The following is a 24212-nucleotide window of genomic DNA, read 5'->3' on the forward strand; positions in this document are numbered from 1 at the left end:
TAAATTTGAATTAAAGTCCTAGTGTAGACCAGGCCTATGATTCTATCTGGGCCCTCAGATACTACAGACATAGGGGCCACAGAAACACCCAGGTATACAGGAATAAATCTTGTTGATTATTATTTAGTCCCAACATGGTACATTTACCCCCCCCCCCCGTACCATTAAATATCTAAACATGTATCTCCTGTCCTTATTAATACAGGTGCTCAGTTCACTCAACACACCAACTGTTGCTTATGGAGTGGTATGATGCAGCAGCCTTCATCCTGAATATGGAGGTATAAGCCCTGGAAACCACAAATCCTAGGATGCAACACACACAGGCCACAAAACATTGCTGCCCTCCAGGTCCGTCATCCCCTGCACGATGAGGTGCCAGCCCCAGGGCACCATCTGCCACCTCTGCAGGGCCACTCCACCCATTGGGAGCCGCCATCTCCGGTGCTGCCGGGTCTGGGGAGTTTCATCGCCAGCCGCTGCTGGAGCCCTGCACCAGGCCGGGCTCTCGGCGAGCCCCGCACGCAGGGCCAAGCTCGCAAACCGCCCCGCATCGGTCACTGGCACCGGCCAGGCCCGCCTCAGGCTCGCCGGGGCTCGGGGCAGGATTTCTGCCCCCGTCCGCCACCCCCTTCCCGGCAGCGTCTTCCCGCCCCCGGCCCGCGGGCACCAGGCACCCAGCGCCCCGCGGCCGCTCCCCCCGGCCCGCACTCACCCGCAGGCGGCGGCCCCAGCAGCGCCCGACGGACCCCTGACGGCAGCGCACCGAGCGAGCCTCCCTCCCGGCGGCCGGAAGAGCCGGGTCGGGCCGGGCGCAGGCGCAGCCCGGGACCCAGGAAGCGCCGGAGCCCAGAGTGCGCAGGACGGAGCCTGAGAGCGAGAGAAAGAGCGAGAGCGAGCTGCGGGTGAGGGGCCGCGGGAGGTTTGGGGGTGGGGTGGCTGGGGGTGGTGGGAGGTTTGGGGGTGGCTGGGGATGCTAGGGGGTGGGAGGTTTTGGGGTGGGGTGGCTGGGATACTGGGAGGTTTGGGGGTGGGGTGGCTGGGGATACTGGGAGGGTGGCTGGGGGTGGTGGGAGGTTTGGGGATGGGGTGGCTGGGGATACTGGGAAGGTGGCTGGGGGTGGTGGGAGGTTTTGGGGTTGCTGGGGATGCTAGGGGGTGGGAGGTTTTGGGGTGGGGTGGCTGGGATACTGGGGGGGTGAGAGGTTTTGGGGTGGCTGGGGATGCTGGGGGGTGGAAGGTGTTGGGGAGGGGTGGCTGGGATACTGGGGGTTGGTGAGAGGTTTTGGGGTGCGGTGGCTGGGGATGCTGGCGAGGGGGTGAGAGGTTTGGGGGTTTGGTGGCTGGGGATACTGGGAGGGTGGTTGTGGGTGGTGGGAGGTTTGAGGGTGGGGTGGCTGGGGATACTGGGAAGGTGGTTGGGCATGATGGGAGGTTTTGGGGTGGCTGGGGATGCTAGGGGGTAGGAGGTTTTGGGGTGGGGTGGCTGGGATACTGGGGGGTGAGAGGTTTTGGAGTGCGGTGGCTGGGGATGCTGGGGGTGGTGAGAGGTTTTGGAGTGCGGTGGCTGGGGATGCTGGGGGTGGTGAGAGGTTTTGGGGTGGGGTGGCTGGGGATACTGGGAGGTTTTGGGGCTGATTGTGCAGGTAGTAATTGGGGGTTGTAAACTCTTAAGATATGAAGCAAAGCAAAAGCCACTGAACATCAGACTGGCTTTATTTTTACCTGATTTTCAGACTCTGTGGGTTATAACTTCCAGATTTTCACAGCTGGAATTCTGCAAAAATGTCTTGTGTTTGTGGTAAAAATGGAAAATGTTGACCCCATGCTTTAGCCCTCCTCCCTCCCCCTTCAAAAATGTGTCTGTAATTTTACTTAGAGAGACAAGGTGGGCAAGTTAATATCTTTTATTGCACCAACTTCTAATTTTAATTTAATTTTATGTAAGTGACACTTTTTGTAAATTTTTATTTCAGTGGAACTGCTCAGGGTAGTAAGTTAAGCACCTGCCTAAGTATTTGCAGGATCAAGACCCTGTAAGAATACAAAAAATATATTTAATTTATTAGGGCAATTTTCTAGGGAATTCAAGATTAAGATGTAAAAGCAGCAAAGAATCCTGTGGCACCTTATAGACTTATTGGAGCATGAGCTTTCGTGGGTGAATACCCACTTCGTCCCCTCTGATACTTAAGATTAAGATGGATACTCCTTTTGATTTTATAGCATATGCGCCAATAAAAAAACATCAATTTGTCTTGTGAGCTTGAATAGCTAAAGAAATTTTGAGATTAGAAAATGTAGGTGTAACTGCCAGGTTAGTTGATCTACCAAATGGGTCATCTCCATGGTAATGGTGCGGAAAGTTCAGGATATCTGAAAATTTTGCCTAAATGCACAAAATCTGAACAAAGACCATCAAGCGAGAATATTAACGGGAGCCTAAGCTTCATTAAAAGAAGAGTGAATTGCCTGATGCCTAGTTTTTCAGTGCCCAGATGCCAATCCTGGCAGAAAAAATATGGACAAAGAAATTGTAATTATCTGATGATGTTTAAAACCTCACAAAAGATACAGATTCACCCATTTGTCATGTGATATTTATTCAGCCAAGCAGTGTTTAAAACTAAAGAGGGGAAGAGCTTCTTGCACAGACAATCTAGGAAGTTTCTGGAAAGTGTAGGGGACAATTTCCTGGTGCAAGTGCTGGAGGAACCAACTAGGGGAAAAGCTCTTCTTGACCTGCTGCTCACAAACAGGGAAGAAATAGTAGAGGAAGCAATAGTGGATGGGAACCTGGGAGGCAGTGACCATGAGATGGTCGAGTTCAGGATCCTGACACAAGGAAAAAGGGAAAGCAGTAGAACAGAGACCCTGGACTTCAGAAAAGCAGACTTCGACTCCCTCAGGGAACTGATGGGCAAGGTCCCCTGGGAGAATAACATGACGGGGAAAGGAGTCGAGGAAAGCTGGCTGTATTTCAAAGAAACCTTATTGAGGTTGCAGGAACAAACCATCCCGATGTGTAGGAAGAAAAGTAAATATGGCAGGCGACCAGCTTGGCTTAACAGTGAAATTCTTGCTCGTCTTAAGCACAAAAGAACAGCTTACAAGAAGTGGAAGATTGGACAAATAACCAGGGAGGAGTATAAAAGTATTGTTCAGGCATGCAGGTGTGAAATCAGGAAGGCCAAATCACACTTGGAGTTGCAGCTAGCCGGAGATGTTAAGAGTAACAAGAAGGATTTCTTTAGGTGTGTTAGCAACAGGAAGAAAGTCAAGGAAAGTGTGGGCCCCTTGCTGAATGAGGGAGGGAACCTAGTGACAGAGGATGTGGAGAAAGCTAGTGTACTCAATGCTTTTTTTGCCTCTGTCTTCACAGACAAGGTCAGCTCCCAGACAGCTGCACTCTGCAGCACGGTATGGGGAGGAGGTGACCAGCTCTCTGTGGAGAAAGAAGTAGTTCAGGGCTATTTAGGAAAGCTGGACGAGCACAAGTCCATGGGGCCGGATGCGCTGCATCCGAGGGTGCTAAAGGAGTTGGCCGATGAGATTGCAGAGCCATTGGCCATTATCTTTGAAAAATCATGGCGATCGGGGGAGGTCCCGGATGACTGGAAAAAAGCTAATGTAGTGCCCATCTTTAAAAAAGGGAAGAAGGAAGATCCAGGGAACTACAGGCCAGTCAGTCTCACCTCAGGCCCTGGAAAAATCATGGAACAGGTCCTCAAGGAATCAATCCTGAACCACTTAAAGGAGGAGAAAGTGATCAGGAAAAGTCAGCATGGATTCACCAAGGGCAAGTCATGCCTGACTAACCTAATTGCCTTCTATGACGAGATAACCGGCTTTGTGGATGAGGGGAAAGCAGTGGATGTACTATTTCTGGACTTTAGCAAAGCTTTTGATACAGTCTCCCACAGTATTCTTGCCAGCAAGTTAAAGAAGTATGGGCTGGATGAATGGATGGTAAGGTGGATAGAAAACTGGCTAGATGGTCGGGCTCAACGGGTAGTGATCAATGGTTCCATGTCTAGTTGGCAGCCGGTATCAAGTGGAGTGCCCCAAGGGTCGGTGCTGGGGCCGGTTTTATTCAATATCTTCATTAACGATCTGGAGGATGGTGTGGACTGCACCCTTAGCAAGTTTGCAGATGACACTAAACTGGGAGGAGTGGTTGATACGCTGGAGGGTAGGGCTAGGATACAGAGGGACCTAGACAAATTAGAGGATTGGGCCAAAAGAAATATGATGAGGTTCAACAAGGACAAGTGCAGAGTCCTGCACTTAGGACGGAAGAATCCCATGCACTGCTACAGACTAGGGACCGAATGGCTGGGCAGCAGTTCTGCAGAAAAGGACCTAGGGGTTACGGTGGACGAAAAGCTGAATATGAGTCAACAGTGTGCCCTTGTTGCCAGAAGGCTAATGGCATTTTGGGTTATATAAGTAGGGGCATTTCCAGCAGATCGAGGGATGTGATCATTCCCCTCTACTCAGCACTGGTGAGGCCTCATTTGGAGTACTGTGTCCAGTTTTGGGCCCCACACTACAAGAAGGATGTGGATAAATTGGAGAGAGTCCAGCGGAGGGCAACAAAAATGATTAGGGGGCTGGAGCACATGACTTATGAGGAGAGGCTGAGGGAACTGGGATTGTTTAGTCTGCAGAAGAGAAGAATGAGGGGGGATTTGATAGCTGCTTTCAACTACCTGAAAGGGGGTTCCAAAGAGGATGGATCTAGACTGTTCTCAGTGGTAGAAGATGACAGAACAAGGAGTAATGGTCTCAAGTTGCAGAGGGGGAGGTTTAGGCTGGATATTAGGAAAAACTTTTTCACTAGTAGGGTGGTGAAGAACTGGAATGGGTTACCTAGGGAGGTGGTGGAATCTCCTTCCTTAGAGGTTTTTAAGGTCAGGCTTGACAAAGCCCTGGCTGGGATGACTTAGTTGGGTTTGGTCCTGCTTTGAGCAGGGGGTTGGACTAGATGACCTCCTGAGGTCCCTTCCAACCCTGAGATTCTATGATTCTTTGAATTGTAGACTGTATGGGCAACCATGGAAGAAAATTAAGCCAAAAATACCAAATGTGGATATCTAGGAAAAAGAGGGTCAAGTTAAGTCTAGATAAATGCATCAGAGCAACTGACATAGTAGTCTTTTTTTTTAAGTGTAACCCTGCTAAAGCAACAGTAATCCCCAAGGTGAGGCTGCCATAGAACTATGCTGAGCAAGAGACGAGATCAAGGATGATAACTGAAACATTCATTTCTACCCCCTGGTAATTCACAAAATATCAAATGATAAAACTGCTGTCAGTCCTTCAGTCTAGTAGTGGTTTTTTGGCACTTGACCAGTACTGAATATAGCAAACCTGAGCCAGTAAGTTTATCTCAGTCCAAAAACAGTCGTCTTATTTCATTTCAATTCATTTTTAAAAGGTAAAATGTGTAATAAAATATTTTCATTCGTTATAGGTAAGAGGATCTGAACAGAGTACACATATTAAACATGGAAGAAGAAGATGACTATATGTCTGATTCTTTTATTAATGTGCAGTAAGTAGCTTGGCTAAGTAGATCATACACATCTGCATCCAGTAACAATACTGATCATTTTGGGGATTTACTCATTGAGTTTTTCACTCGTGTTTATGAAGAGCCTGTCATCCCTGAATCAACCATTCTGTCAATTTCCAGGCATCTCATTAAGGGCCAGATCCTCTTATCATTACTCACACAAGTCACAGGGAGATTTCACTGGGATGATTCAAATGAGTAAAGCAAGCAGTATTTTAGCCAAAATGAAAATTTAGGCCTAATTTTTCAAAAGTGGCTATTGATATTGGATGCCTCCGTTTAAATATTGGATGCCATTTTAAAGGGTCTTGTTTTCAGAAGCTGGTTGCTCAGTACCTTCTGAAAATCAGGAGGACCCTTTAAGGTGTCTCAGATTGGGCACCTCAGATCACTAATTACTTCAAAAAATTGGACCTCCCCCACTCTGTGTACTTTATTTTTGCATTTACCATGCCTCTACTCCTAAATATAAATTATTTGTAGGTGGCTAAGGTGAAAAGTTGAGGAGCACTGTATTCCTTACAAGTCCTCACCAGTTCTGTTGTAGAGACATTATATGTCCAGGTGGAAATGGAAATGAGGCAAGATTGGCTGCTAATAAAACTCTTCTAGTAACTGCCATTTCCCAGCATCAACAAAGTAGCCTGAGATCCTAAACAAGAAAGAATCCATCTGAGCTGTATAGTAGTCTAGCAGGCAGGATAAATACCTCTTTCTAAGGATTCTTTCCTTAAGAGCTAATCTTTTAAACTGGTTATAATATAGACAAGAGCATTTCTGTAAGGTGCAACCAAACACTTGTATTGAGCTGTATGGGATCCCCTTTGATATGTCACTTGCATTGCAGAGGAGGAGAGATAGGAGAACATCCAGATGGAAACACCATTTTGACTGTTAAAAGTTTACACATAGTCTCTATTTGCAATTATATTACAGGATAAGTAATACAATTATTGTCATTCTTAAAGCCATTTAAAGGCTTATTCAAGTGAAGCATGTGTGTTTGCAAGATGTGGTAAAGCTACAAGAATTAGCATGGGGGGATTAAGCGACAAGTTGTGTAGCTGAAACGACTTTTAACCCTTTTTTAGTCTAATTGAGCAGGTTTCAGGTTCTCCATTTAAATGTCTGACCTTCACCTGTAGGGAGATTGTTACGGAGGAAATAATTTAATTTCTTTTTTAAGGAAGTTTAATGCACGTTATATTTGACATTTTAGTCATACATCAGAAAAATCAAAGTTATGTTTTCCATGGACTAGAGCAGCCACCATTTTAGAACAAAGTTACTTGAGTTTTCATAGTGGAAAAAAAAGACTATGGACCTATTTTCTTAAGGTTTTCACATATTTATAGTTCAAACAGCACAATTAATTGTATTCAAATTCCTTCCACAAACAAATAGTATGAATTAGAAGTTTTGGCCCAAAAGATAATTTTTTAGTTCATTACAAGCAATTGAAAAATAGGGTATTAGAATGGAGGTGCAGTGATTCAAAGATATGGAGAACTCAGACCTTAAGATTTTCAATGTAGGCCTCCCCAGTCTTAAAGTCACTCCCCATTCTCAAGTGGCAGCTATATATTTTCTCTGGAGTTTGGACCTTGACAAAAAGAAATTTGACCAAGAAGTTTGGACCTTGACAAAAAATTGATTACCCCTGCACTAGAGGTTGCTTATCCAAAGCTGATTCTATGTCCTCACTGTTTCATTGTAATGGATTATGTTGCCATTAAACATTTATTGCCTCTTAATTAAAAAAAAATACAATATTAATACTTATTTGTTCCCTTAGACAGGATGTCAGGCCAGGATTGCCAATGGTGAGGCATGTGAAAGAAGCTATTCAAAAAGAAGAAAAGCAGAGGGAAGCTAACCAGAAAAATAGACAAAAGAGCCTAAAAGAAGAGGAAAGAGAGAGACGTGACACTGTGTTGAAAAGTGCTTTAGGAAACGAAAACAAAGGCTTTGCTTTGCTCCAAAAGATGGGGTACAAAAGTGGGCAGGCCCTTGGCAAAAGTGGTGAGTTTGTTAACTTCTAGAATTTAGATGTATGCCCATTTTTCAAAATGTGGGTTTAAAAGGGTACCTGTTACTAATACCGTTCCACCTTCTCTCTGGATGAATTCAATGAATACCTCTAGAAGGACTCCTGCTTGTTAGGGTAGTTCTTAACTGCCACCTTGGCGCAGCAGAAGAAAGGACAGAAGGTGAGAGCAAGCCCTTAAAATCTCTGAAATAAAAAAGGTGAGGGATATAGGGGAATTGGAGGAGGAAGAAACAGTACTTGCTGCTAACTAAATGGTATTTCAGATGTAGATGATGTTTTACAAAAATCTTACTATCTGTAGCAGGGCATAGCCTTTTGAAATTGGTGTTCCTTCCAAGCAAGTAACTTTTAAACATTAAAGAACCTATCTCCAATCTGCACAAATTTACGGCTTGATTCTGGAAAGGGATCTGTGCACACAGACACTAAGTCCTTCTGCACGGAGCCCTAGGGAAGCAAAAATGTCACCTGGGATCTATCCAGAGTAAATCTCTAGGGGATGAATAAATGTTGCACTCCATGAGTGAATAGTGAGGCTTAGGTAGTTAACGTTTGTAAAGTGTCTCAAGAATCTCATATGAAAGATGCTACAGAAGGGTGCAATGTATCATTAATTATTATTATTAATTACTAATATGTTATGCCTGTCAAATTAAGCTGTCCTTCTTTGGTGTATAGGGAAGCAGCCTGAATGCAGCACACAGCAACACTACAATTCAACTGAGAAAATAAGGAATGCCTGATCCACCGGTCCATTGTCAGTGCACCTTGATGCTTGATTTAGCCACCTGTTAAAAAAAAATTAGCATAAAAACTAATTGTTGAGTGGCAAAATCTTATGTATACTTGGATAGGCTGTGTTTATGATTTGGGGAGAGACCTGACTTCATAAGCTGTCTGCCCTTTTTTCCTACAGGAGAAGGCATTGTTGAGCCTATTCCTCTGAACATTAAAACAGGTGTGTAATATTTACCTCTTTTAATTGTTGGAGTTCACAGTCTCTCAATTGCTCACAACAGTGTTTTGAACTTAAACAGGCAGAGGTGGGCTTGGTCATGAAGAATTACAAAAGCGGAAAGCAGAAGAAAGGCTAGAAAACTACAGAAGAAAGATTCATATGAAAAAACAAGCAGATGAAGATGCTGCAGATCAGTTTAGGTAAAACGATTTATTTTCATGTGTCGTTGTAAACATTTTCAGGTAATGTAAAAAAGGATCCGGGTTTCACGCTTATCTGAAAGTGGTACTAGCTGCCTCAGGTTTGACTATCATCAAAATGTCTTATCAATTCTGAATAACATTTGTGTGATGATTGGGCCCTGGGGAGGGTAATTACCAACCATTTAAAAAGAAAATATGATTTGACACATGAAAACCAAAATACATAAATTCCCTCTGCTGTGCCCCTTAATTACAATAGACATTAGCAATGCCGGCGGGGGGGGGGGAGGGGGGAGGAGGAACAAATAATGTACCTATTGCCATTTGTTAGAGGGTGAAACTTAAACCAGAAATCTGTTTTTTAAACTATTTAAATGTAGCCTCCTCAAGGAAGACACATACATACATATAAGTTTACAGTGACGTTCTTAAGCTTCAGCATGGTCCTGTTTAGGATGGCCTTCTCTGATCCCGTCAGAGGACTGTACGCCTGTACAACGGCATAACAAAGTGTTACAAATGTTGTGGGGAACTATGGTGTGTCTAAAATCTCAACTAGCTTTACATTACAATAAGTTCTTGCCTATAATGTGTGAATTTTTTATCTGCCTGTTGATTGTAGCTAGCTACTTTTTTATTGACAGAATGAGATTCAAAAGCAAACAAGAAGAACGTAAGATAGAAGGGGACCTTAGAAAAAGCCAGAGGGCCTGCCAGCAATTAGACACACAAAAGGTAAAGCTAATACACTGCTTTGGGGTGGAAGGATGGTTTATAGTGTAGAGCTGGCTACAAATTCTTCAGTCTTCATGTGCAACAATATTATTCACTTCTTAACAGTTTTGTATAATATTGGGTGTTATTGGACTGTAGTGGCAATGCTCGTCTCCCTTGGATGCTCTGTGTTACCCAGGGACCTTCTGGTGCCAACTGGCAGAGGGCACAGGGTGCATAAGGGTTACAGGGATCTCGTGGATCTAGTATCTACATCCTAATTCACCAAAGGATGTCATGTAAGGTCTGTACTGAAAGCCTATGGCACACTGGTCATCATGATCATTATGAAATGTATGTATGGATAATATGTAAGGAGTTATGTGTGTGTGTGTGTGTGTGTGTGTGTATATATATATACAAAAAATGATGTTCTTACGGTTTCTGACTTGGAGCTGGTCACCAAAAGGTGTTAAACAGGTTTATTTCAAACAAGAAACTTTTCTGGCTGACAGGCTATATGCAGATTGAGTGATGTATACTTCACAATGAATGCCTATCTACAATCTGAAAAAAATACTGATCAAGTGATTGCAAAGTCTCCAGGGGGAGATTCTAGACAGGAAAAAAACAAGGTATAGGGATTACCCTTTTTACAAGTGAAGACAGTGGATTGGTGGAACTATATCTGGGGGTGCAGAGGTCACCCAATTATCCTTCATTTAGGAAGTAAGTTGACCATGTGTTTGCCTTTTGAAAAAAGGATCACAGCCAGGCTTTGCTGAAAAACACTGGAAAGACTCTGGGGTGAGCTAAACTTTAAATAAACAAGGGTGTGTCTTGTTAATTAAGTTTAGACTCTGGCACGTTATGATTTTATTTTATATTTATCCCTTTGTTTCCAATATTTCTGCATGCTATCATTTGAATCTTTGTTAAATAAACTTATATTTTCTCTGTAAACAAATCTAAGTGTTGTATCTTAAGCGGAGCTGCGATCTACGGTGTAACTGGCAAGCAGGGGTAGACTGTTCCTTTGGGAGCAGAGGATCTGGGAATTCTGTGAATGTCCAGTGGAACAGATGCTGGACACACCAAGCGTATCCTCAGAGGGCTTGGGGGTGGTGTGTGCCTATTGCTAACTTGCTAGTAGCCATCCTGGGGGAATGCTACACTGCAAGAGTCTGCGTCCCATGGTCCAATAGAGCTCATATGGGACAGAAGTTACATCCTTGGGCTTAAAGACAAGAAATACGTTCCACCTGAATTCATTTTGGTGTGTAAGCCTTTTAAGAACACTTCAGACATCAGCTAGAAGGCCTCTTCCACCTTACTGACCATTTACTACTTATATGTCTCATGGTAGCTTGTGTCAGGCTGTCAGATTGGTGGTGGTGTCTGACTCAGAGGAGGCTACTCACCTGCTACTCCAGACAAAGGAAGAGCTTCACAATGATGGGCACGTGCAGACTCAGGATTTTTAACTGTAAAATCATAAAAGAGCCTTCTGCCTTCTGAAAGTGGACATGGGCAATAAAGAGAACCAATGACAAAAGATACAATAATAATTTGCTGTGCAGTCTTGAACTTTACCAGCATATCTGGCACAGTTTATTTTAGCATCCCTTTAAATTTGTTTTTAAAGAGCAACAAACCCACAAATTGCCCATGCTCTGGTCCAATATGGTCTAAATTTGATCAGTTCTATTCGTGAAGCTTCAGTGTCTCAAGAGCATAATTTATAATAAAGTTTATAAAGTGGTACTTGTCCCATTATAAACTGCGTTCATCAGGCATCTGCTGGAGAAACCTATAGAGACAAAGAAAACTTTGCTTGTAATTTTTTTTATTTTTAAGGATATTAAAGTGCCCAAGGAGATTTGGTACTGGACAGAACCTGAGGAAGAAGAAAATGATCAAGAGGAGGAAGAAAAGGATGAATACAAAGGTTCAGACTTAAGTGTGAGTGCAGAAACATAAGTTAGTACGAAGCTATCTTCATTTGTAAAACATGTATGTGTGTGTGTGTGTGTGTTCAAATAAGTTCTAATAAGTAGCCTCTCTTTCTGCCTTGCAAAGTGATTTTGCAATACTATTAGGTGGAGTATAAAGCATGATTATACTGATTTGGAGTAAAAGAGCAAAATTAAATGGTAACACTACCTCACCTTTGGGCCAAGATTTTCGAGAGAGTAGTGATTTGGGGTGTCTTATGTTTAGGTACCCAATTTGACACTTGATGGGTCTAGTTCTCAGAAAATGCTGAGTAATTGCCTCTTAAAAAAAAGCTGGGCCCTCAAATCAGTCACTTTTGAAAATCATGTCCTTTATGCCCAAGAACCCACCAGTGTTGTTATTTTAATGAACTCAGCCTGTGGCGGAGATGGGTGATAAAAGAATCCCATCAGGAACATCATTCACTTGAAAGAAGGTATTTTTAGTTGTTCAGTAGATGAAAATAAAGAACAGCCAACACCCTTTAACCAGCTAGCTCGCCATAGATCATTGGCGCACCACAGGCCACAATTTGGAGACTTCTGCTGTAGTATCAGTTACAGTGTACTAAGGTTTCCATGTTTTTGATTGCAGTATCGTGTGATCTTGTCTTAGTGAGCCCTTTTTAGCACCAGAACTATTGATTGGCAGGGAAGACAATGCACCCCAGGGGCCCATCCCAGACTGTTCAATTGTGATTCCTACTCAAAGCTGTAAAATATATTTCTCTGTATGTATATATGCAGGTATTAGAGAAGTTACAAATCCTGACTGCCTATTTAAGAGAAGAGCATCTTTATTGTATCTGGTGTGGAACAGCATATGAGGGTAAGAGTTAAATCCATCTTGGATATAATTTTCCTTTGGTTATGTATTTGGAGCCATATCCTGCAATTCTTATTTATTCTTTATCCCAGCAAAACTCCCATGGAGGCCAGTGCCACTAATGTTATCCTTGAAAGTAACTTTTGCATATATCGGCTGGATTCAGTCATTTCTCCTCTCTTGGGTTTCAGAACTAGTGAATGATCAATATTGGGCTCTGAATCAGTATTTTGTGGCTAAATTGGTAACGTTCTCCTCTGAAACATCCCTCATCAGTCCCACATGTACCACCTTTCTATTTTATAAGTTTATAAGGACTTCAAACTACAACACTATTTGGAATTAACTTAATCTGTTTGTACTGTTTCTCCATCACCTTTTTTCTGACTCTCCACCCCTCTCTTTTTAAATAAGGTTTAGAAGATTATAGATCTTTTCTTCCCATATCTGAAATATTAACCTTCTTTTCCTTTATACTGTAGAGGCTGCAGATTTATCTTCAAACTGCCCTGGAGATAGTTCAGCAGATCATGACTAAAATCTTCATAATAAAAGGAACTCTGGAAAAATATTGTTGATTCACAGCAGTATTTTAAAATCTCTCCATGGGACATCAAGAATTCACACAAGTACTGCTGGTGGAAATACATATTGAAAGGTTCAGAGCACACACTTTTGAAAGCACAGAAGCAGTTGTAGATTTTAGATTTTTTTTAAAGTGAAGCTAGTCATTGAACTCACTATTTAATAAGAATTACAGATTTACATACGTACTTAATGCTAAATAATTTAGGTGCAGGCAGGAGTTTTGCAGATTTCTACCAAACTAAAAACTGCAATTCCAGTCTTGCACCTCAGAGGACAGGCACCTAACTGCACCAAATTGTTATGGTTTATGATATCTGTACACCTCCAGTTGGAGGTACCTAGGTTCATACTGCTAAATTCGTGTGTGTGTGTGTGTGTGATTGTGGACAGATGGAGATTTGAAATGGACAGTACTTGACTTTGTAACCAACATTTTAAAGGCTTCCTTTGGGGGAAAACACTGCCCTTCCTTTCCCACATAACATAAAGCATGGAGTAGAGGATAATCAGTTGACAGTGAATATTGGTTAAGTCTTTATAGTATACAGTGTTAGACACGTCATTTAATATGTGTCCTCCATGAGGTTATCTGATTTGAATCTTAAGTTTATTTTTTGTCAACATAATCAGCCAGATATGTGAACTCTGCTGGTTGAAAATAGTCTGACCTTGCACAAAGTATTTGGCTTCATCAAGCTCTATTGCTTAATGTAAATATGGATGTTTGTATAGAAACTCTAAATTTCATCCATGTAGTGGGTATTTTTAAAGTGTTTTGTTCATAATTAAACAGCTTTTTGTAACTATCTTTTTGTCCAACTTGGTTCCATTCAGTCAATACCTATTGAACAGTGGCAGCATTGTCCATGAGCAGCAACTGCTAGTGGAAGTAAATCCATAACAGTTACAGAAAAAGGAGCTGAACTAGAAGAATTAGCTTTTACTGTAAAGCAGGCAGTAGCTTGTGTTAGACACATCACAGCATTGGACTGAGACAACCACCTACACATCAGTTGTGGTGAAAAGAGACTTTACTGTTGTACATCTTGAAGTTTAATGGGCAAGTGGCAGAGGACCTCTTAGTTATTGCATGCCAGCTGCCAAGGAAAAATGTGCCAGTAAGATGATGTAACAGGGTACATTCACATCTCACAAGCACCCCCTTGGCTGAGTGCATGTGCCTGCACTCTGTTTGTGATAGGTCTTCAGTGACTCAGCCCTCTGGTTAAGTCACACAGTCTGAATGTGAAATGCAAACAAACCCTTTCCAGGGAAAACAGTCCAACAGGGGCCTATCCCAGTATCCCATGGTTGGAATATCGCTGTAGCCCTCCCGGGGCTCGGCTCACAATCAATCCAGTAGTCCCCCAATCCTGGTATGGAGGCTTTGCCACTAGGGCTTTCTCCCTGGAGACTCTTCACCCTCTTAGGGCCTTTCTGGCCACAGCCTCCCTTGGCCCCATACTGTCTTCAGCCTTACCTCAGGGATCGGTCTCCCTCTCCCCAGCTTCTGGCAGCACTGCTCTGTCCAAGGTCCTGCAGATCCCTCAGCCAGTTACACACCATCCATGCTCCTCCAGCTCCAGCAAGGAACTCAACTCACTCTTGCCCTGCAGCTTGCCTTATACCAGGGGTTCTCAAATGGGGGACCGGGACCCCTCAGGGAGGTGCAAGGTTATTACATGGGGGAGTTGCGAGCTGTCAGCCTCCTCCCCAAACCCCGCTTTGCCTTCAGCATTTATAATGGTGTTAAATATACAAAAAAGTGTTTTGAATGTATAAGGGGGCGGGGGAGGGGGGTCACACTCAGAGGCTTGCTGTGTGAAAGGGGTCACCAGTACAAAAGTCTGAGAACCCCTGTCTTATACTGACTTGCTGGTTGCTGACACAGCCACTCTAGGCAGCTTGAAGGATCCTCTCCGCTACCCTTTTCTGGGACAGGGTGTGGCAGGGCACAAGACCTTCAGCAGATGGCCTGGTATACTCTGCCACAGATGAATATTACAGAACTTTCCCTGAGAGGAAAGGAAATCCAATTAGGTGGCTTTTCTCTGTGCTAGGATATACTCTCACTGGCATCTTAAGTCATTAGAAAAGAGGAATTAGTCCAAAACAGGAAGATGTCAAACATTTGTTTTAATAGGGAACGAAGCACTTACATTCACCTCAAAAAAAAAAAAAAAGAGCAAAAGCTTACATTTATTCTCATTCGTTACAGAAGAATCCACCACAAGTTTAGAATTTATATAAATCTGAACAGTAGCAGCAGGCCAGCACCAAATTTCCCTACCTCAGAGAGCACAAACTTAGGAACACATGTGCTTTCCTGCAGTGGTTGGGATTTTTTTAAGGCGTACTGTTCATTCTAATAGAAAGCCAGGCAATGCTAATACTTGATCAGTATAAGAACAAAAATTATGACTTTATTCACCGTTTCTAAGAATCAGAATAGCTATCTACAAACATAATATTATAAATTTGGGCCCTATTTTTGCAATGAGCTCTGTGTAGGTGGACCAATGGGTCCCTACATCGGCACAAGGATGTCAGCAGGCAGATCCAGTTCTGTGATTCTATCCCTGCTCACTGCAAGACTAGGGCCTTATTTTCTAAGAACAGCTTTTAAAGAATGGTTATGCTACCCTTTGGCACTAATATGTTGCAGTGATGAAAGCATTAAAAATGCCTATGACCGCCTGATTCCTACCTCCAACTGCTTTTTATAAGCACAGCCAAGACTTTTCTATTAAAACATGCCCCCCAAAAATCTAAAGTGCCTGAACTATGCAACCAAATGTTAAAGATTCAACTGAACCCCTTAATCTTACAGGGGATGAGAGTGTGAAGCTGCAGAGCCAAGTGAAAGGCTCAGAAATTGGGCACCTCTAGGACAGGGTTGGTATCCGGGGGGAAGAGAGAAAGATTGGGAGGGCAGGGAGGAGAGGATATTTACTGGGCTTGCTCTCCCTCTCTCCACAACTTATTGGAGATTGCTTCCTTGCTCTAAAGGTCCCTTGGCCTCTTATTGATAGCACCCTCCACAACCACTTGGTCTGCGGCACCTGCCTCACCACAACTCATATCCATGCAGAGGTGCTGGAACTAGGAGTGCTGGGGGTGCTGCAGCACCCCCTGGCTTGAAGTGGTTTCCATCATATACAGAGTTTACAGTTTGGTTCAATGGCTCTTAGCGCCCCCCCCCCTCTACAAACTGTTCCAGCATCCCTGTCTCCATGTGGTATACATATAAAATGGGGGAGTGAGGTGGTGTCACTGACTCTTCTCCTGGGAAGTGGACGGAGATTGAAGACCACATAATTACTATAAGGCTACTACTGAGGGAACATTGTGGAGCCCAAGCAATCGACACAGCTGACTTGGGTAGGATGTGGACTTACATTTCAGAGACAAATCCCTATCTTCAAAAGACCAAAAACAGATCTTATCTGTTAACTCAGTTCTCAAACTGTGGAGGTGCGGAGGAATATTTGGGAGAGGGGGAGAAGGCAAGTGGTGGAGCTTGAAGAGGAAGTCCCATCTCTACCCCGACGTGCCTCTTTTTGTGTCTGGGTTTGGGGGCTACAACCAAAAATTGTAACTCAAAGGGAGGGCTCAGCTCAAAAAGTTTGAAAACTGCTGTGTTAACTCATTGTGACACCTGGTTTCTATAAAGTGAATCATTAAACTGAGCTTTAATTCTCAAAGGGACACATTCTTTAAGAGCCTAAATAGTTTTAAGTTCTTCATTGTTTGAAACACCCTCATCATATTAGCATTATTTATACAGCACCAGCAATTGGCTAATAATTTAACATTCCGATATAAAGACAGAAAAACCCAAAAGCTTGCAATCTTCAAGTACGTATAACGTTTCTAATGCTTTCTTACCAAATTTTATCATTTTCTATTTGGCAAACATTAACTTGTCTGGTGTTTTTAAGTGGAGTGAAATTTATTATATTAATGTAATAAAAAACAACTTAAAAAGGTGCTTTAACAAATATTTTGGTCCATGTGCCAGCAACAAGCATATTAGCTATTGCTAATTATATGTAGATACCAATTGGCCAGGGAAGAGCACACAGCACAGACCTTGTCTAGAGAAGACTTCAGTTATTTTCCCACAGTGTTAGACAGTAATAAAGACACACGAACCTTCTCTACATGAGAGGCTATATATTCACAAAGGGGACTTTTAGGTGTCCTGCCCCTTAGTGGAATTCACAGTCCTGAGTCAGGCACCCAGGCTTTCTGTACAGTGCATGGGGAAAGTTAGAATGGGATTCACAAAAGCCAGCCCACTCAGCCTACTAGCTAGCTTAGGTGGAAATGCTGTGGAGAGTGATGTGGCCTTTGCTAGGGATTCTCAACCTTTTTCTTTCTGACACCACCACAAAACGCTAGAAAAACTCCACGGCCCACAATAACTCCACGGCCCACAATAACTGGTTTTCTGCATATAAAAACCAGAGATGGCATTAGGAGATAGCAAGCAGGGCAGTTGCCTGGAGCACCATACCCCGCGTGGTGGGCTCCAGGCCCCATGCTTCAGCCCCTGGCTCTGGCCCCGCTTGGTGAACCCCCTGAAAGCTGTTTGTGGCCTCCCAGGGGCTTAAGGGAGTTGAGAGCCTAAATCCCAACTAGAGGAAGACACCTACCTCCACTTCGGATTCACACCTTTCTCCTGGAGTTAGACACCTAAGCCAGGTTAGTCATTTTTCATGAAAAACCACAAAGGAGCATTACCCCATAGCACAGCAGTTAGAGCCCTCACACAGGATGTGGGAGATCTGGGTTCAAATCTCTACACTGCCTGATGTGAAGAAGGGACTTGAACTTGGGTCTCCTACCTCCCAGCAGACCGACGTAACCACTAGAATCACTCACACTCTTTCTCTGGCCCCATGAATATTTCATTATCCACTATAAAGTGGAGCAGCTTCAACAAGAGATTGAAACCAGTGGTTTGGATACTCTCATGGGAGGTGGAAGGACGCAGCAGAATAGAGATTTGACCCCAGGTTTCCCCATCCTGGGTGAGCATATCCAGCCACAAAAAGTTGGAAACCTCTGGGACTTCACCAGTAGAAACTCAGTCACCTTGGGACTTTAGGGGCCTACAGGGTTAGATGGCAGCTGACCAGTGATTTTGTGAGTGCAAGTGGTGCCTAAATGTTGGACTTAGGTGCCTAACTGCTACACTAGGCACCCAAGTCCCTCTTGTGAACCCAGCCCTAGCACTTCCACCCATACTGCCAGAAGTGGCAATTTTTCCTAAAATTTCCTACTGTAAAAAAAACCCACAATATTTCTAGGTGACATAAAAATAAATGGTTATTGCTGGGAGACAGCAAAAGATTTAAAACAGCAGGCAGCAGCAAACCTAAGTATAAAATGTCAAATCCTGCCTTCTTCATACTTATGGAAATAAGAGGCCCTCTGCACCAGACCTGCTGACATTCTATTGTCCAGACCTCTCCACCCCAGGAAGTACCATGGTCTAATACTGCACAGTGGTTCCTTCCACAGCAGTGGATGAAAATAACTATGGGTCCATGACTGCTGATCCACCTATAAAACATGACACCCACCACCTGCCCACAGGTGAGAAAGGGCAGGGGCACAAGGCTTCAGACTATGGGGTGTAAGAAGAAATTTATACTGATGTTCTGGGTCACAAGAAGAGGCTTTCATGCCCCCAATCCCTGCAAAGATCCCCCTGTAAAGCCTGGTTTTGTGAAGGATAATAGGATTGAACTTAAGATTCCAAATACGTTTGTCACGTTTCAGCAATTTTAAGGGGGCGAGGGGTGTCAAATTCTGGACCGAAACAGAGCTTATGTTGTTCCTTTAGATAGGCAGTCTAACATGTATGTGCGTTGTTTAGGTTCTTTTTAGCAACAAGCTTCAAAAGCTTCAGTACACCAGATGCTGGAGGTCTCTTTGCAGCGTCTTTTGAGAGCAATTGCTCAATTATGTATTTCTGTAAAACAAACAAGGTACAGTATATATTAGAGGAAATAAAATACTGAACATGAATAATGAGGAAATAGATGAAATAATGTGATATGCTGTACCTCTAACGGAAATTTCTTGCTGAACTCCTCTGGAAGTACACAGTCTCTTATTTTGTGCCACTCCTAAAAATGACACCAAATCACTTTTTTTAGTATGATATTTTCACTCACTGCATTTTGAAGCCCTGTGATTGAACCACACAAAGCATGAAAACAAAATAATCAGAAAATGTAGTGACAGGTAGAGAGCGAGTCTTCAAAAGACAACATTTGTCAAAGGAAGTATCTGAAAGCTTTCCATTTGGCTGTAAGGTGTTTTTAAGAGTGTTCTGTAGAGCTTTGAGTTTGTTGGCTTTTTCACTTATGAGCCTCAAGGTCCATGAAGACCTTCTTCTGCCTTCTTTTTGTCAAATCCCCGGTTTTCACTGTCAATTAAAAAGAAATAATAGTTCTGCACCACAAACTCCATGGGAAAAAAATCTACAGGAGAGGACTTAAACTCTGGCCCTGCTGGCATCACTGCTACTTGTGAGACAAGCAGATGCAAATAGCATTACACACACACACACACACACACACACACAATGCCATTAGAAAAGTTCAAAAACACCTTTTTTAAGTCACTTTTAAATAATCAGTGCTAAGTCACAATGACCGACTTTTTAAACCCAGGTGCCTAAAATTAGGTTCCTAAATACACATTTAGGAACATAAATAGAAGTGGCCTAATTTTCAAAGATGCTGAGCAACCCTCACTCTAAATTAAACAACAGTGGCAAGGGGTCTGCACCTTTGAAAAATCAGACCACTTCTAGTTAGGTGTTCATATATGGATTTAAGAACTTAATTTCAGGCATAGTTTTCAGGTTTGAAAATTTTAGCGATGCTCCCTGCCCCCAAAAGCTTGTAACTGAAGACAAGATATGACCGAGGAAGGTGACCAGCATTGGGAAGGCAGGGGAAAGAGGACAAGCATTACAGCAAAAAGGATAAAGGTAGCATCGGAGATCTAATTTAAAAAAATAATGCTGAAGGCAGAGAAACCTCTGTTTTGATCATCAGACACATGCCTTTTGACCAACTCCTGTGGTCCTTCCTTGAGCAAAACTCACTGACTTCAAAGGAAGTTTTACCAGAATGAGGGCCGCAAGATAAGGGTACCTCAGAGATTCAGTACAGCACATAACAGACTAGCCATTTCCCTCCTCTCCCCTTCCAACGTAATTTGACCTGTCAGCAATCCAGCCAAAAAGCATCCCAGACATCAAGAGTACAAAGCAGGGTGTGTGGGTTACTAGCTGTAGAGTGCTTCAGTCCCATGCAGGTAAATGCAATATATATTTTACAGGACAGAAGGATAGTTTTGTAGTTAGGCACTGGACTGGGACCTAGCTCCAGATTCAATTTCTGTCTCTGCCACAGACTTACTGTGTGACTTTGGGCAAGGCCCCAATCCTGAAAAGACTGAAACATGCGTGTAAGTTTATGCACCTCAGTAATACCATACACTTCAGTAAGACTACTCGTGTGCATAAAGTAGAGCTGGTAAAAAAAGGTTTTTTGATGCAAAATGTCTTTTTAATTTTTAAAAAAAAGCAAAAAAATGTGCAGCAATTTTTAATTGATTTTTTAAAAAAAATTTTAAACAAAATGAAAATTTGTTTCAAATAAAAAAAACTTTCATTTTTGAACAAGTGTTTTTTTTTGGGGGGGGGGGTCTCTCTTACCTTCTCTTTTTTCTCCCCTCCCTTATTCTTGCCCTTTTGGAGGATAAAGGGAGACAAAAGATATTGAAAACCAAGCAAAACACCCAAATTCTAACATTGTCTTGGTTTTTGAATGTTGAAAAATATTCACTTTGACAAAAGCAACCTGTTTTTTCTCCCATGGAAATTTTTTTTTAATTTCCCATTTTAAAAAATATATATACCCTTTACAACCCAGCCTTAGCATAAAGTTACACACATGGTTAAGTATTTGGAGGATCAGGGTCTTAATCTTGCTGTACTTCAGTTGCACACCCGTAAAATAACACATTTCTTTACATTACAGGGTTCTTGTGAGGACAAATAATGAGACACTCGGATACCATAGTGCTGAGGGCCACATAAGTATCTCAATTGATATCACTCACTCTCTCTCTCTCTTCCCCTCTCTGACGAAGATTAAATTTGTTGCACTACACAGCAGAGCTGTCTGTCAGACTAGATAGCAGATGTAGCCAATGATTTTAGTTTATTGTTCATTTACTGTGTGATGTTTGATTAATCAACATCATATATATTCATTGCATGTTAATTAGAGTTAATTTGTAGGATTATAGAAGTAGAAGATTGGTCAGTATTTAGAGGAATTGAAGTAAGTAGGGCTGAAATGCAAGGCCTACAGGCTGAGGCCTGTAAGATTTTAGCTTACCCATACTAGGCCATCAAGTTAAGAAATGCTGATATAACTAAGTGACCGAAGAATAACCCGATGCCCTAAGATTACGGGAAAGGACGTGCCAGTGGGTGATTTTGCAAAAAACAATAAAAATAGTTTTTTGCTTACAAGATACCCCGTAATCACATTTTGCTAACACATGCCCTAACTGCAGTGTGCATGATGTGCAGAAATGCTAATGAGGTTAATCAGAATTACATTATAAAAGAGGGTGCGTAGATTAGGAAAATTGAGCTCCCTACGGGAAACTCCAGCAGGAACCATCCCTCTACTAATAATCAATCCATGAAAGACCTAGGATGTGAGTAGAACTATATTTGTAACTTGTGCATAGGTTCAGAAAGAATTTCTATATGCTTGGGTATTCATAAGTTTCACTGAAACGTTAATAAAACTTGTAAAACAGACTAGATCTTGTACTTGTGAATGTCTGTGTGGTCACTACCCTTGGTCTTTATGTATTCCTAGAGACTCTAAATCTGAAGCAAGTAGCAAAGGTGACTTTCACTCTGTTAAGATGGAAATTGTAGCTGCCAGAGCCAAATCCACGGTGGTGTAATACCACATCACAAATTCACTTTAAATAAAATGAAAGGCTACACAGAGGGGACAAACAGATAGCAACACCAAAACACATTGACAAGCGAATGGTGCTAGGGTAATTTTTGTTTTAAATGGTGGGGAACAGCTTTTATTAACAAAAGTAATATGCATATGTGGGTCTCACTGAAGTGAATTTTCAGGAAGGACAAGAATGAAGAGAGGATGAACACCTGATGTACTGGTATAAGGAAGGTATTCCAGACACAAGGGGCAATAAGGAACACTTCATCATATACAAGTAATACATCAAATCATATTTTGCCTTATATAGTTTTCTTCTGACCTATTTTTCATTAATAATTTAAGAATACTTACCTTAATTTTTTCACTGCCAGTGGAAAATATCCAAAGAATTTCAAAGAGAATTAATCCTAGTGCAAATATATCCACTTCCTGTCCATATTTGTCTCCAACCTGTGGTGATTACAATAAAAATAGCATATACCAGACATGCCTTTTAGGTCTAAAAATGTATTGTAATTGAAGTGTTTTAATAGAGTCCAAGCTAAAATCTCTATGAAGTCAATGAGAGTTTTGCCTTAGGACTGCATGATTGGGACCACCAGGCCCTCATACAAGTCTTTAAATCTCTGTACCAAATATGCCCCATCTGTGAAATACGGATAATATTTATTGTTAAGTGAAATGAAATGTACAGACTTTAAAGCATCTATAGTCCCACATATGTAAGATAAGTAACCGATTCCCCCTTACAGATAGAGAATCAGATACAGAGAGATTCTAAGGCCAAGATTTTCAATAATGGATGCCTAAAGTTACCCAAATTCACATTCAGGTACCTAAATTAGTAGCCTGGTTTTCAAAATTGCTGATCACCCACAGCTCCCACTGACCTCAAACTTTGTAATGCAAGACAGTATCGATGAGATAGGATCACCACATTTCACAACTGATTTACGCAATTTGCTTCAGATTTTCCAGTTTAAAAAAAAAAAAAAAAATCTATCCTGGTTTAGGATTACACCTGGAAATCTTTAGGCAACTGGTTTAGTACTGGAGAAATTAGGACAGGGATGGCTAAATCTGGACTTAAATGCAAGGATAACTATGGAGATAGACATCAGGAGACATGAGTTACTATTAAACCTGCAGTAACGGTTACCTGTTCTGGGCTCATATATGATCTTGTTCCTTTTTCTGTTGTCCGTAGGTCATCTGTCATTGAAGTTACAAGTCCAAAGTCACCTATTTTTATTTTATCTTCACTAGATATGAATATGTTGTGGGGCTAAAATGGACAATTAAAAAAGAGTCTCAGTTTCACGTTACAAACTTTTAGCACCAGAAAAAAAAAAAAATCAGTCATAGGATACTTCAGTGGAAGAGTTGCTAAACATTCAAGGAAATGAATGGGAGTTATGTATCAAAATAAAAACTGTTAAATTAACAATGACATTTTAAACACACTAGTCAAAATTTGAAATCATGACTGCTACAATAACTAATTGTTCTCTCTCATTCTTGCATACAGTTAAGTACTACTATGTTATTCTATAGCAGTGGTTTTCAAATTTTTTTTCTGGTGACCCAGTTGAAGAAAACTGTTGATGCCCAAAACCCAACTGAGTTGGGGGATGAAGGGTTTGGGATGCGGGAGGGGCTCAGAGCTGGATCAAAGGGTTGGGGTGCGGGGATGAGGTGGGGCCAGGAATGAGAGGTTCAGAGAGTGGGAGGGGGTTCTGGGCTGGGGCAGGGGTGTAGGAGAGAGTCAGGGCTCTGGGCTGGAGATGAGGGGTTTGAGGGCAGGACGGGGGTCATGGCTCTGGGTTTGGGGAGTCTCGGGGCTGGGGCAGGGGGTTGGGATGCAGGAGGGGGTCATGGCTCTGGGTTGGGGGTACAGGCTCTGGGGTGGGGCCAGGGATGAGGGGTTTGGGTTGCAGGAAGGGGCCCCAGGTTTGGGGAGCTCAGGGCTGGGGCAGGGGTGTGGGATTACCTCCGGCAGCTCCTGGTCAGTGACGCAGCTGGGGTGCACAGGAAGGCTTCCCGCCTGTCCTGGCACCGCAGACCGCGCTGCACCCCGGAAGCAGCCAGTAGCAGGTCCAGGTCCTAGGCAGAGGCAAGCAAATGGCTCCACATGGCTCTCGCCCCCAGGTAGCGCCCCCACCCAAGCTCCCATTGGCTAATGGGAGTGTGGAGCCAGTGCACAGGGTGGGGGCAGCATGCAGAGGCCCATGGTCCCTTAGCCTAAAAGCCGGACCTGCTGCTGGCCGTTTCCAGG

At 42.8% G+C, this 24212-nt stretch overlaps 3 protein-coding genes across 6 annotated transcripts in view; 1 reads left to right on the plus strand and 2 right to left on the minus strand.

Annotated features, from left to right (window-relative positions):
• The window catches only part of HEATR5B (HEAT repeat containing 5B), a 97822-nt gene extending 97043 nt beyond the window's left edge, over positions 1–779 (minus strand). The window contains exon 1 of the mRNA XM_045009558.1: positions 716–779. The gene's annotated coding sequence lies outside the window, so the exon portion shown is untranslated. The remainder of the gene's footprint in view (positions 1–715) is intronic.
• GPATCH11 (G-patch domain containing 11) lies at positions 764–13732 on the plus strand. The gene is made up of 9 exons (XM_045009559.1): positions 764–905; positions 5477–5557; positions 7374–7600; positions 8545–8586; positions 8666–8786; positions 9434–9524; positions 11361–11465; positions 12245–12326; positions 12806–13732. The coding sequence occupies exons 2-9, from the start codon at positions 5511–5513 to the stop codon at positions 12859–12861; spliced, it is 771 nt and encodes a 256-aa protein (XP_044865494.1). The 5' UTR covers positions 764–905; positions 5477–5510; the 3' UTR covers positions 12862–13732.
• A 1299-nt stretch (positions 13733–15031) lies between these two features.
• Positions 15032–24212, minus strand: part of EIF2AK2 (eukaryotic translation initiation factor 2 alpha kinase 2) — a 46860-nt gene continuing 37679 nt past the window's right edge. The window contains exons 13-17 of one of the 4 annotated variants that reach the window (XM_045011584.1): positions 23097–23222; positions 22289–22387; positions 20656–20688; positions 18989–19051; positions 15032–18894 (exon numbers count right to left, since the gene is read on the minus strand). In XM_045011584.1, coding sequence (XP_044867519.1) covers positions 18775–18894; positions 18989–19051; positions 20656–20688; positions 22289–22387; positions 23097–23222 — 441 coding nt within the window. In that variant the 3' untranslated portion in view covers positions 15032–18774. Of the gene's footprint in view, positions 18895–18988; positions 19052–19154; positions 19354–20655; positions 20689–22288; positions 22388–23096; positions 23223–24212 lie in introns of those variants that run through there. The other 3 variants (XM_045011585.1, XM_045011586.1, XM_045011587.1) reach the window with 3 other exon arrangements.

The sequence above is a fragment of the Mauremys mutica genome, chromosome 3 (assembly GCF_020497125.1).
Source record: "Mauremys mutica isolate MM-2020 ecotype Southern chromosome 3, ASM2049712v1, whole genome shotgun sequence".
In the NCBI taxonomy this organism is placed as follows: Eukaryota; Metazoa; Chordata; order Testudines; family Geoemydidae; genus Mauremys; species Mauremys mutica.

Coding starts and splice junctions, on each gene's coding strand:
- GPATCH11 (XM_045009559.1), top strand. CDS start 5,511: ATGGAAGAAGAAGATGACTATATGTCTGATTCTTTTATTAATGTGCA. Junction 7,601..8,544: donor GCAGGCCCTTGGCAAAAGTG/GTGAGTTTGTTA, acceptor TTTTTCCTACAG/GAGAAGGCATTGTTGAGCCT. Junction 9,525..11,360: donor AGCAATTAGACACACAAAAG/GTAAAGCTAATA, acceptor TTTATTTTTAAG/GATATTAAAGTGCCCAAGGA.